Here is a 14,244-nt window from a genome sequence, read left to right as displayed (position 1 = left end):
TATATATATATATATATATATGTGTGTGTGTGTGTGTGTGTGTGTGTGTGTGTGTGTGTGTGTGTGTGTGTGTGTACTTTGTGTGGTTCTATTGAATCAGAACCAGAAAGCTACAAGGGCTTCCACACCTTTTAGATACAAAGATGAGCCAGGCTGTGAAACCCAGAGGTCCCCAGCTGCTCCAGAAAGCCTTCTCAGAGAAGCGAACAAGGAGAGGGATTTTGTGCTTAGGGAACCTTGTTGGGCTCTGGTAGCCAGAGGAGCCAGATGTGGATGGGAGAAGGCCTAGGGTCGAATCGGGTGTGTGCGTGTACCTAAATCGCGGACCTCCGCGCCGTTCCAAGAAGGATGGAGAGCTGGCAAAGGCTGAAAAGGAGAAGCCCTCCCGGCTGTAGGCCGAAGGGAGGCGGAAAGGAGGAGTGAGACTAGGGAACTTCTCCCAGAGCCAGTCAGAGGGGACTGCTGTTGGGAAGCCAATCAGCGTGCCTGAGCCTGCAGCCCCTCTGCAGTAGTTATGCCAGAGCGCCCAGTGTAGAGCAGTGGCGAGCGAGTGGCAGGGCAGGACTGCCAGGAGCCACCGCACACGCTCCCTATCCTCTTCCCGCGCCTCTCTCGCCAAGGCTTGCCCACCACCTTGGTCAACCCAGTCTCTTTGCTAAGCTCCTCGCCAGGCCCCGCATCCCGCAGGCCAGCAGCTACACGACCCCACGCAGTCCTCCAGGCAGCGCGGCTGGCCTGGCCTCGCCCCGCCCCATCCCTCCTCGCCACGCCCACAAGGCTCCGCCCCGGGCCGCCCCGCACCACCAAGCTGTTCCCGCCCTCGCCCAGCGCCCAGGTAGCTGCGAGGAAACTTTTGCGGCGGCTGGGTAGCGGCTCGTCTCTTGCTCTGCAAGGCTACTGCCAGACTTGCTGAGTCTCGGGACCGCTCCGGCTCTTATTGCCACTCTCTCGTGCTCTCCTCGCTACCCCAAGAAGCAGGATGGCCGGGACCGTGCGCACCGCGTGCTTGCTGGTGGCGATGCTGCTCGGCTTGGGCTGCCTGGGACAGGCGCAGCCCCCGCCGCCTCCAGACGCCACCTGTCACCAGGTCCGTTCTTTCTTCCAGAGACTGCAGCCCGGACTCAAATGGGTTCCAGAAACCCCTGTGCCAGGTGAGTAGAGGTCCCTTGAGCATTCCCCGCGCACAGTGGAAAGCCAAGGCGCGCGTGGTGGCTCTTCCCAGAGCGCGCTCGCCTGGCGGGGCCGCGGCGGCTGTGCTCTCTGTTGCAGGGTACCTGGGAATGGTCGCTGTGCCTGTGGCCTGGACCATCTACCAAGGGAGGGAAGCAGAGTATGGGTGGACTCTGTCCACATGCCCGGGGCTCACGCTGCTGTCAGGAAATGTGCAAGCCAGAGCAAGGAACAGCAGAGATCGCCTTTCTAGCGCCCATTTTTGGGGAGGGCGGGAAGGTGGGAGCTGGCTCCCCTCTGCTCCTAGCAAACCGGCTTCACAACGTGAAGACGGTGACTCGGGAATTTATCTCCCTTATTCCCACGTTCTGCCTTAGCTAGACCCGCAGTTCTGGCCATACTTTCTCCACCGTGTGTCCCCCCCATGCTTTCCGTTCCCAGTCTGGGTTCCTGACGCTGGCCGGGCCCAAGTGCAGGCAAAGTTGAGCACAAATCTTTGAATCCTCAGAGGCTAGAGAAGACACAGTGAAGGAAACTTTTGAGTAAGAGGGTCCTCCAAAACGTGGAAGACTGCGCCTTTTCCTTCAAAACAGCTTCCCTTATCTAGGTTGGCAAATCTCTTTAAAAATCGGCGGTGCTGGCCTGCAGAGCACGAGTCCAAAGAGGATTTAACTCCTCCCCCTCCCAAATTCATCTGCCTTGACAGGCTGGACCCCGAAGAGGAGAAGATTTTAGGCAGAAGAAAGTTTCAGAGCGCCTGCCTTTTGTTCTGCACAATCAGATCGTTTTGTAGGGGCATATTTTAACCTTAGCTGAGAGCTGCCGCTGTCAACAGATGAATATTAATGGCCTCGTGTGATTGACTGTCCAGCAGTTGGGCTCTTAACGCTTGCCTTAGAATCCAATCAGGATAAGTTGCTATACTAACAATACGGGCAGAAAGAATAGGTTTCGAAAAGATTAATTTTTCAGAGAGGTGCGCTTGGAAGAAACCAGCCAACCGTATTTGCTCACTGAGACGTTTGTGGCCTCCAGGCTCTCTTTTCAAAGACTCGTGCATCCAGCTAGGCGCGCATCCCGCGCTTGGGAGACATTGGGAGCAAGCCTCGCCACAACTTGGCTGGTGGCTCTCAACAAGTCAGGGAGGCGGGCGGGATCGTTGGACCAAGTTGTGAATGCATACGCGCGCCTTGTGGGCGCTGCCAGGGAGCGTTCACTGGCAGGAGGTTACCTAGGCAGCCAGGGCGCTCTCAGCCTTTTCTTTAGGTTGATGAAAAGAGGCTAGCGAGCCTGCTGTTTAGTTGCAAAGGTAATTGGTCACCCTTTTTTGGTGACTGAAATGCACTTGCGCATATGTTAAATATTGCCTTGCAGGATATCGCTGTAAGGGAGGGTAGAACTACCTCTTCCACTGTTAAGTCTTAATAACGTACCACGTGGGCGTGTGCACGAGCTGTAAGGGGCAACCTATGAATCAGTTCTGCAGAGCTGAAACAACAGGCGAATCTCTCTCCACTGGAAGTGCCAGGGTAATTAGATTTCCAAGGCTAGAGAACACGCTTTTGTTGATAATATAAAAATTGGTCCTTACAGGCTGAGCCCCCACAAGATGAATTGGTCCAGGGTTGGGGTTGGGCAGTGTTTGGCTGATGCGAAGTGAAGTAAAATGGTGCTTAAAGAAGGGGGAAAGAGAAAAGTTCATCTAGATACTCATTAGCAATCCCCTTGCACGCGCGCGCGCGCGTGCACACACACACACACACACACACAGAGAGAGAATGAGAGAGAGAGAGAGAGAGAGAGAGAGAGAGAGAGAGAGAGAGAGAGAGAGAGAGAGAGAGAGGCAGAGAGGCAGAGAGGCAGAGAGGCAGAGAGGCAGAGGCAGAGAGGCAGAGAGGCAGAGAGGCGCTAGCTTGCCTTTCTCTCTCCTTCCCCCAGCTCTCTGGCTGCCTGCCTCTTTGCTACATCTGTATAAAAGTATTGGGAAGGCCCACACACTGTGTCTATGAGAGTTGGCTAGGCCATGTTTCCTGTCTTGCGTGCTTCCAGCCTAAGGATGACCATTCTTATAGAGACTATTATTTGTAATAGAGATTTTTTCCCCCTGTATTATTTCTCAAACTCTAGGAGAAAGCACTTTGCTAATTCTTTTTCATATAAACCCAGCACAATTCATTTCAAAAAATTAAGTGGTGCCCAAGCACCTTTCCGCGGCAGACATGGGAAACAAGTCCCAAATTCAAATGTGGTGATATCCATCCAGCTAGCGTGTACTGTGGAAATACAGCTGTCGGATTCCCAGGCCTGGAACAAAACCATTTGTCCTGAATTTTAGTAGGGCAGCTACGGATGATGCAGATATAGAAAATATGGTAAAATCCTAACGTTAATGTGTAGAAAGAGCTCATCAGTATTTCAGAGAAGAGATGATAATGGCAGAGCGAATACAATGGCAAGTGCATAATTTCAAAGCGAATAAATGTGTAATTTGCTGCTGTCGCTCACTGGTTAGAAACTGAAAGAGAGCTGCAAATTATTTGATAGTTCTGAACCATCGCGATGACCGGTTGACTCCCCCTCCCGCATCTCCAGCTACAGTTTAAGCCATGTTTAGTTCGTCTGCTTCACTGTGTTAACTGCATTAATGCTTTCTTTGTCCCAGAGAAAATGAGATTCGGTCCCCACTCAGGAAAAATCCTCAAGAATGTCCTGTTTCACGGAAGGGGCACATTTGGGATTGGTTGCTAACTTTGGCCATTAGCAGAATTGGGTTAGCGTGGATAAGGTACATTTCTTATGTTAATATGGATGAGACTAAATTGCATTTGAAATCAACCAGCCTAAAAAATAAATCACTGGTGCTGAAGGACTACCCCAGACTTCTACCAAACCCTTCCAATCGCATGTTTCATTTCTTTTAGAGTGTTCAAAGGCACTGGATAGCCGTTCTAAATAGCATATTCCCCAAATCCAGGAATCTCTTCAGACCCCACTTTTTTTTAAGGATTTGTAACTTGGAAAGCACTACAGATGGAAACCAGGCTCACAGAGTTAGCGTTTGGCAGGGAAAGCCATATAACTGACTTTCAGTGCAGCTCTTTTGCCCTTATTTAATTTAGAAAAATTCAGAAAAAAAAGCCAATGAGCTCATAAGTCTAGATGTTTATTTTGTTTTGCTTAACCTACCCACAGGCGCAATCAAGAATGGATACAATTTTAGGCAAGGGAAGTGAGCTAGTAATCAGACAATGATGTTTCCAATTGTCTCAAGGGAATGTTACAGAAGTCTGAAAAAAATTCCTCTAAACAAAAATCAAGTGTAATTCACTTTATGAATGCCATACACCACTTTTGTGGGGGGTGGGAGTTACAGGGGTCGGATGGGAATGAGAAAATCAAACAAATCATGGTAGTGTTGCAACTCCCCTAAGATGGAGAGATCTTGTCTTGGAGAGGGCCTTGGAAAGTGCTAGAACTGATCCCGAAGGCCAAATGCACCTATGGGTAAAAGGTAGCCTCCAAGAGCCCAGATGGACTTGGAGTTCCTTGAAATTGATGAAACAGAAAAAGATATAAAGAAAAATTCTTGAAACCAAGAGTTTGTTTTTAAATGTGAGTGCGTATGTGTGCGCGTGTGCATTAGTGTGTGTGTACTATGAGGAGTGCGTGTGTACTATGAGAACCAGCTACCATATCTGTGTTGCCAGCTGTGGTTCCTCCAATTCTTTTGAAACAACTAAAAGTCCAAATGTTGGGAAAGAGAATGAGAACTGAGGTATGGGAGAATTTTTTTTCTCTCCTCTGAGATTGCACCAGACATTTGGATGAGCAGGTGATTTGTCAAAACTTTTCAAAAGTCGTACTGCTGTGTGCTAACTTTGAGGAGTTTAGAGAATTCTTTCAGCTGTGCTCTGAATATATTTAGTACATAAATCCTGCCTGAAAAGTATTTAGAAGGAGCCATCATTCTGATGGAGATGGCGGATGATGGGTGGGGCTCCTTTGCAGGCTCTGGTTTAGGTGATGGGGGTGCAGAGAGGAGTAAGATGCAGTCCCCTTTGTCAAGGGGCTTGCAGTAGAGTGGGGGAGCACACAAGTAAACAAGCTTCCCAGGAAACTTGTAGGATTAAATAGGGTGAAAGAGACTAGAAAATACCTCCAGGAAATTGGCTGAAATGGTCACAATAGGCAGCCTGGGCAAGGGAAAAGAACACAAGAGATGAAGTGGGAGATAGGGAGAAGTCTCTTAATAGAGCCTCCATCTTAAAAAGGCACAGAAGAAGGTTTTTGATGGATGCTAGATGACACAGATGGTGTCAGTTTTGCAATGTGTTTTTTTCCTACAGGCTGGTAGATTGTATCCAATATTTTGATGCAATATTTTTGAGCATTCTGTTGCTTCCTTCTTTAGAGTTGCAATGTTTGCTGTTCACTGTAGCCTAGGAAAAGACTGATTATTACCAACCTGGGAGGAGAGTCTTGGATTTGTCTCCTATGAGACAAGACAGAAAATATGTTTTCTCTTTAAATGGCAGCTATCAACGACCATGCCAACTTTAGTGTTTGATGCATATACAAAAGCATGGGTCTTAAGAAGGATCTCATTACTCATTTCTAAGAAAATTGAAGATAATCACTTATAACTTGTGCACACGATACATCATTTGGAAAGAATTTCACTGGGGATCATGTTGCTCAACTGAAAAGTTTTGGCGTGCTGAATTTGTACATTTTTGTGAATGCTTCCTTTTACTCTGATCTCTAGCTTTTTTTTCTGCATATGGTTATTTGTATGTTTTAGATTATAAGCTTCTTAAAGGGAAAGCTCTTTGAGCAGCATCGAACACAATGCTAATAGTGCCATGCCGCATTTGGTTGATAATTAACAAAAAAGAATTTCTAGATCATTAAGTATTTTACATGAACTTTCAAATACTTTCTCAGGCTTATTTTAAAAGCTTAAGCCCAATGCTATGGCACACTCTTAGGGTGTGTAGATAAACTTCGTAATCTTTATGTATTTTGGCTGTAGACAGATCCAGGCTTACTTCAGTTATCTGCTGACTCTTAATAACTAGTTGGGCTTATTAATATTGAATACCCAAAGAACAAATTGAAGTCAGCAGCACTGTTATGCCTGGATTAGTATAGTTAAAGATCAACAATTATTATGGCACATAAATCAAAAGACCGACCTCTCCTAAATCAAGTTCTTTTTGATTTAATGTCAGCTGCACTTTTTTCTTGCTAATGTTGGTGTTGCCATATTTGGAAATCTAACTAGGAGACATGCACAGATCTGTTGAAGTACCTCATGGGTTTCTGTACCCTGAGATCAGAATTCCTCTACAGGCTCAACTCAAGAGACTGTTTTAAGAGCCATCCATTGAGCCCTAGCTGACCTTTAAATGGGTTTGATGTATTTGGTAATCTAGGGTCTCACGGAAAGTATAGGCAGAAAAATCCCTTAGTTATTTGCCCATATTTAGCAGCATGTTTGACTCGAAACAGGATTCTAGCATTCCATTAAGAATAAGCATCAGAGTTGGAGAGGAGGCTCAGCGGTTAAGAGCACTGGCTGCTCTTCCAGAGTCCTGAGTTCAATTCCCAGCAACCACGTGGTGGCTCACAACCATCTGTAATGGGATCTGATGCCGTCTTTTGGTGTGTCTGAAGACAGCTACAGTGTACTATAAATAAATAAATAAATAAATAAATAAATAAATAAATAAATAAATGAATAAATCTCTTAAAAGGGAAATGAATATCTGAAAATCGATTCAAGCCATGGTTCCCCAGACTGATTTTAGACAGCATTAAGTAACTGGGAATTTACCTCCTGAACTATGATAGCAGAGAACATGGTTCTGAAAGCAGTGTCACAATGGACATATCAGTAGAGAAAATGCATTTTGAAATTGTGTGTGAGTGGCAAGGTACCCACTGGAATACTGTGGGTCCATACAAGGAAGCTTTATTCGGGGGCTAGAGAGATGGCTCAGCGGTTAAGAGCACCGACTGCTCTTCCAGAGGTCCTGAGTTCAAATCCCAGCAACCACATGGTGGCTCACAACCATCTGTAATGGGGTCTGACGCCCTCTTCTGGTGTGTCTGAAGACAGCTACAGTGTACTCACATACATAAAAAAAATCAAGATAAATCTAAAAAAAAAAATTCAAAAAAAAAAGGAAGCTTTACTCCTCTACTTCAAATTAGGACAATTGAATTATATATATATATATATATATATATATATATATATATATATATGCTAATTATCAGAAATTCTTGTCATTTAAATACCACCACCACCAACAACAACAACAACAAACTTAAACCCATGATTATGAAGAAAGATTTTTCACTTTGGCTTCTCTTTGTGTGGAGATGAGCAAAGCCACATTTGAGAATTTGTATTTCTTCTCATGACGGAGTCATTGCATCGCTAGTGTTCTGAACAGTTAATTACTTCTAGGAGCTGAAATTGAATTTATATGCCAGATTAGGAAATCTACTCAGCTCTTTGAAGTGTGCTTAAGAGGCTTATATTGATAAATAATTGATAGTAGAGGAGATAAAATATAGGTGAAAATGGTGAGAAGAGGGAAGAGGGAACTCAAAGCCATTATAAAAAGAAACTTCTACCCGTTGCATGCACCCATGCACAGCAAGATGAGAGTAGTTCATTTCTCAACAAGGTTAGAGTGCTTAAATCATGATCTTTTTCCACAGTGAAGCACGTGTCTGTTATAAACTGATAAGGTGGCATAGTTTTAGGGCAAAACTCCCATTGATCCCTTGGAGTCTTCCTTTTGAAAATAACTCGAAATCCTGGTTATAGGAGCCACAAGGTACAGGTTCATAGGTATTCCTACCACAAGCCTGGTATCTCTTTCTTTAGGTTAGGGTTTATATGGTATCCATTTTTATATCTGCATTTAGTGTGAACAATAGGTATGTATTTACTGACCAAATGAATGCAGTTAGAAGGTACTAGAATAAAGTTAGTATTTAAGTATTGATTTAATTTTACTGGGTTTTTAAAAAAGGAGTCACTTTTTCAGGTTAAAAAAAATCAAGTTACCTATAGGTAAGTAAAAACAATGACGGTTTAATTCAAGTTACCTATAGGTGAGTAAGAACAATGACGGTTTAATTCAGTTGCTTGCACCTTCCTTCCCTGGAGGAAGCAGACTCGCCAGACCTTACAAGAGGGGTAAGTATTTTGTTCTTGTTTCCAAGGCAATTGTAAGTAATTTAAAGGTAAAGTTATATAATCTATACATTCATGCATTTTCTTTACTATATAGATCTGTCAAATTTTGTTGCTTATGAAAACATTGCTGGACAGTATCAGTTAAAGAAGCGCGATGCTCTACCTGCTGCTCAACAGATCGCTTTCTTATAGCATACTCATTAAGCCCTCCTCCCTATAACAAGCTGATTGGAACCAACTTCATCCTTAGTGTTTACTATTTTTTACTTATGCCACTAAGATTGATGTTCTGTTTAAAAGGACATCTTCCAAAATATGTTTGCAGGATGAGACATTGTATATGGCAGAATAAAATAACTTGCAAAGCTCCTTTCTTAATTCCAGTTCTGTCCCCACTCTCCCACCACTCCCTGTTTAGTATTGACACCCTGAGACTCTCCATTGCTCTTTACACATCTGGCTTTGCATAATGGAAGTTGAGGGGAAAGTGGTGAAGAGGAAGAGATAGACTGACAGACACAGGGAGGAGATTAAAAGCTCACATTCTGGTAGCATAGAACAGACAGAGAGGGCTGGCAAACATCTGAACATGGAGTTTTGTAAGTCCATGCGTTCAGAGATAATACAGACAGACAGGGGCACCACAGGTGTATTCCTTGCCCAGAACATTTTATCTGAACATTTTGTCATACTTCTTACTTTGCGTGATTTTGAAGTATATATGGAATTCACAACCTCATCCAAACCTACTGTTCACTCAATGCAGGAGCCATATTTGAATCATGACCTCCTCTAGACTGGTGAGTACAGTAGCTTGTACAGGATTATTACTGTAATTTATTACATAGTTAACCAACATTTGAAGAGAGACTCTTAAGGACTTGACTACTGTCCAGTGAAGCTTGGGATGACATGTAACTAGAGAATGTTTCCTTGGATGTATGGTTGTCTAAACTGGTTTGCAGCAGAGAATGAAGGAAGGATGATGGAGGTGAAACACTGGCACTGGGAGTCCTGTTGGCCTAAGAAGATTGAAGAGAAGGTGACACAGAGATTTTCTTGGGGTGTTACTTAAATGGTGGTATTTGAATATGTATATGCATATATATTCATACAGTACACACTTATAGCTATAATTATTATTTTGATAATCATAGTTAATTACACATTGTTTCAGATCAAATTTGTTGCTACTCTTAGCAGTGGGTAGGCTTTCATAGTTGTAGCTTGTATTTGTGATTGGAAAGCTGTGCTTTAATATAACTCATATTCCTACAACACAGCTTCTCAGTTCCAGGGATGGGCCTAGCTTCAACAGGCATGTATGTGCATGTGTTCCAAGTGTATTCTGCATACGCACAGATGGTACGGCTAAAACAGAAGCAGGGTGTGTCCAACTTGTTGCTGGTGGGTGACACACACCTATGGGGTAGTTTAGCTATGAATGCGGCTCAACAGAAAATTGTAAAAGTACTCAAAACCTTATGAGATTTGTTTCATAACTTGATCATGAACTCTGTAAATGATGACATCTTGTCACAACATCAAAAATTTGGACATGTCTAATGGAATGTGAGCCTAACTTTCAGTGGGAAGAACTGACGGACACAGCATTCCACAGATCTAGGAAAATGTGTTTTCCTTACATTGGCCCCAAATTGTTGCTGTACTGGTGGCCCCTGATATCACAGGCCTACAGCTCAGTTATCAGGTTTCATTCTTTCCTCAAGTGTGGAGATATTAATCCTCATCAAGTAACTACAGTCAGCCCATGCTATGAGCCGGGTCCATTCTGGAGGACCACTTCTAGCACTGGTAGTATTGTATGTGAATGGGGCTCCAAATATACTTTCCAAGCTAGATTTCTGAAACAATTAAAAAACATAGTGCTGTTGTGTGAGGCATGAGAGAAGTAGAGGCTTATGACAAAAGGAAGGGCTGGAAAGATGGCTCACTGCTTGCCCTGCAAGTATAAGGACCTGAGTTCAAATCCTCAGGATCCATGTAAAGCTAGCATGGTAGTAAGCACATTCAATCCTAGTGCTCCTATGGCAAGATAGGAGATTCCCTGGTAGCTTGAGGGCCAGCTAGCTTGGCATATGGAGCTATTGACAACAAAGGTCTTAAACCACAGGGAAGAAAAGGAATAGTAGCCTTCACTCACTCTTGCTAGGCATGCTTGATGGCTTGAGTTCAATCCCTGGAACTCACAGAAAGACAGGAGAGGGCTAAATGCACGAAGCATGTCTTCCAGCCATGGGCTGTGTCACATGTTCACACCCACAGATTATGTACCTACACATAATAATGAGGTGGGAGAGGCTAAAAATATATTTCCCAGTGGTCTCTAAACTCCTGGGCTCGTGCTCTCCTTGTGCCTCAGCCTCTCTGAGGGTCTGGAACTAGAGATGTAACACCACAGCCAGTTTAGAAGAGTATATTTAAAAGATGAAATAATGAGTTCAATTTTGAACAGACTGAGTTTGTGGAGCATGTTTAGCATGGACGTAGGTATTCAGGTTGTTATTTGGATCACACAATAGAGAGCAATCAGGGCTGGGGATACATATGTAAGATTTATCAGTAGATAGATGGTAACTGAAATCTTGGGAGCTCACCACCAAGTGATGAAGCATAATTGGGACTCATCAGTATATAGGCTCAAGTGGTTCCATGGGTGTGGATGGTATTTTCCAGGCCTTTGCATGGGGCATACCTTAAAATATATTTTGCCAACATGTTGTGATTAGAAATAAATCCAACCAATCTTTCAAGAACTTTCCAGATTTAGAGGAAGTATGAGTCTATGTTGTCATAGTCCAAGCTAGAAGGTACCAAACATCCAAATGTACATTCACACAGAGCAGGGGAGAGGGGGAGAGGGAGAGAGAGTGGGAAGTTGAAAGCCTTGTTTCCATGTATCTCATTTGTACACAATGCAAGTGCTCATGAAGGACTTATTCATTCCAATATTGTGACTCCTCCCCCATTGGGAACTCCCCAACTCTATAAGATGAAAGCTGTTACACTATTTTTGGGAGATTTGGACTAGATTCCATGTAGGCTAGCCTCTGAGACATGTGGTTCTAAGCAAAGTCTAGGGATACTTGTAAAACTAGGGTGATCATTCTTCATTTTTTTTAAAGAATCATTTATTTATTGTACGTATGTGAGTACACTGTAGTTGTCTTCAGATACACCAGAAGAGGGCGTCAGATCCCATTACAGATGGTTGTGAGCCACCATGTGGTTGCTGGGATTTGAACTCAGGACCTCTGGAAGAGCAGTCAGTGTTGTTAAGTGTCTTTAGACTTTTGTTTCTTGGTGAAGAGAAAGTGAGGTGTCCTAAATTTCTTTATTGTTTAACAGGTTGCCTTCACCAGAGTTTCTACTTTCCATTTTTAAAGATTGCTGTTTTATTAATTTGTCGAAGTGTATGTCTACATGTGTTAGGTATGCACTTGCCCTCAGATGCCACTAGAGGGCATCAAGACCGTCTGGAGCTGAAATTACAGGCTTCATGAGCCACCTGATGGGGGTGCTGGGAATTGAAATGCAGTCCCTGGCAAAAACACCAAATTCTCTTAACTATGCCTAGTTTCTAGTTTCTTTCAACACATACTTGAAAGTCCTTTGTTTCTATTAGATTGGGGGTCGGTCGTTTTTAGGTTGACTGGATAGTTCCCCCCATATGAGACTATCATAGAAAGTAACACCTGCCCAGTACTTACTGTATGCCACTTACTATCTGGGTAATTTATCACAATATATAAAGCCAACCTGAAAGGGAGGTGGTGCATGCCCATTTTATAGTTAGAAAAACTGAGGCCAGAAAGGTTTCCTTTCCCACAGTTTGTATAAATAGTGGTGCCAGGACTAAAATCTAAATTCGTTTTATTCCATCTCTAATGCTTTTTACCCTGTATCCTCATCCTTCGGAATGTGAGGGAAATAACATTATGCACATAGAAAGTTTTGACCTGCAGTGTCACATTCCTTTGCCTTTTGAGATACTGTACATTCCAGGTCTTTGTATTTGATTCTGCCTTTGCTTGTCCAGTCTGTTCATTGTACCCTTTGTTAGATGTGGGTGCTCAGTGCCATGTGTCCTCTATGCCCTCCTCATTGTCTTTGCTTACTCATTGCCATGACTGCGCTATCATGTTTCAATGGTTTCTACATCTCCTTTCAATCTGATGTTTCCCTTGCTGTACAATTCAGAATCCCACAATTGCCAGCTAAAGATCTCCATCAGAAAGTCCTTCGTTAGTGCTTCACCTTAAGCAGAGCCAAAAATTACTCACCCTATCATTTTCGTTTCCTATCTTCGCTAACCTCTTCATTAGCTTCTACATTTTTGGTGATGGTTTTCCCCCTTGATGCAGACTTGAAACCTTGACATTGTCTTGTGAATTTTCATACCCATATTAATTGGCCAAGTCCTGCAAATCTACATAATGTCTCTTACTCTTATCCCTTTGCTATCCTATAACTGGATCAAAATCTGCATTTTCAGCAAGGTCTCCTAGTGATTTGTATGTGTGTTAAAAGTTGGAGAAAAGCTTCCAAGTGCAAGTTAGATGAGGGTAAAAAAGAACTGTGCAGTACTTGTTAGAAACATCAATTAACATCCTTGTCATTTTTCACATCTGTGCTTTGCCCATTCTTTCACTGAAGTGGCCTTGGGGACCTATATATTAGGTATACATGGGGGAGTGGGGAAAGAAAAGAGGAGGAAGGAGAGATGGATGGGATGACAGATTGGAGGAGAGGTAATGAAAGAAGGAGAGCAGGACAGAGAAAGGATAAATGAGGATTGGATACTGAACTAGCCATAGAGAGGAGTGGGGAGAGCCAAGCATGCAGGAACATTTTTGAGTAGCTAATAACTTTGGGGCCTAGGAAACACCTCCTTTGTGGTAAAAGTTAGTCTAGGCCTTGCCTCAATTCAGTGCTGTACCAGGGGCAAATATCTCCACTCATGATTTTGCTTCTTCTCTAGGGGGATGGAATGGGTGAATTGTTTCTTGCTTTTACTTTTGCTGTCTTTCTGAGGTCTATCTTTTCTGGTCATTTCCATAAGTCACTGTACAAGGTTTCAAAGAGCCATGGAAGAACTGTACTCAGTGGTTCTAACAGATCCTTCTATTTCAGAAACAGAGTTTATGCTTTGTTTTCAAGCATCAAAGTTTATTTCTGAAATAAAGGTTTTTCTCCTCACTGTATTCTGAACGTTTTCTACAAATGTTAATTTCTCAAATCTAAGTCATTGCTTGCCTTTGAAATTTCAGTGCTGTGGGTCAATTTAATAACGTTACCTAAAGGGGTTTTTTTGTGGAGGGGGGGAGCTTCAAAAGCCGCCAGATTGGTGTTTCTTTGTTCTTTGAGGAAGTAAGTTTGCCTCATTCACAAAACCTGAAGGTGACAGACACTGAAATCCAGTCATTTAGAGTCTTCCTCCAGCATCATCCAGTTTTATTTTCAAATTTGTTCCTAATAGCACTGACTACCAACTGTCACTCAAGGGTAAAATCCCTGAAAATCTCACCAACACTTCCCAGATCAGTGCTAATGAGCAGCCCAAGCTACTTAGCTAACACCCCATGGCTAAGGGTGATCACAAGGGCTCTCCTTCATCTATCTCCTTTCCTCTGCTTCCCTTCCATCCTCACATACTCCCTCAACTGCTTATAATTTAAAACAGAAGGTGTTTTACGGTTTGCTATATTTATTGAGTGGTTTTGTGTTTCTTGTTTCTCCTAAAGAAATAGATGAGTGTAATGTTTTGTATTTTCCTCTGCATTTTGGCTTTCAATTGTATTTCCTTTTCCTATAGCTCCTGAGTTTTTTCCTCCTCT

General features: G+C 43.3%; 1 protein-coding gene across 2 annotated transcripts in view; it reads left to right on the top strand.

Annotated features, from left to right (window-relative positions):
* Nucleotides 1-810: 810 nt before the first annotated feature.
* Nucleotides 811-14,244, top strand: part of Gpc3 (glypican 3) — a 369,321-nt gene continuing 355,887 nt past the window's right edge. Inside the window, exon 1 of one of the 2 annotated variants that reach the window (XM_087599167.1) lies at nucleotides 811-1,151. Coding sequence is in view for 1 of the 2 variants with exons in the window: in NM_012774.2 (NP_036906.2) it covers nucleotides 980-1,151 (172 nt within the window). In the remaining variant the exon portion in view is untranslated. 2 annotated transcript variants of the gene reach the window in all.

The sequence above is a fragment of the Rattus norvegicus genome, chromosome X (genome assembly GCF_021556685.1).
Source record: "Rattus norvegicus strain SHRSP/BbbUtx chromosome X, alternate assembly SHRSP_T2T, whole genome shotgun sequence".
Classification (NCBI taxonomy): domain Eukaryota; kingdom Metazoa; phylum Chordata; class Mammalia; order Rodentia; family Muridae; genus Rattus; species Rattus norvegicus.
The sequence above is the reverse complement of the archived record's forward strand: the minus strand, read 5'-3'. Positions and strand labels throughout refer to the sequence as shown.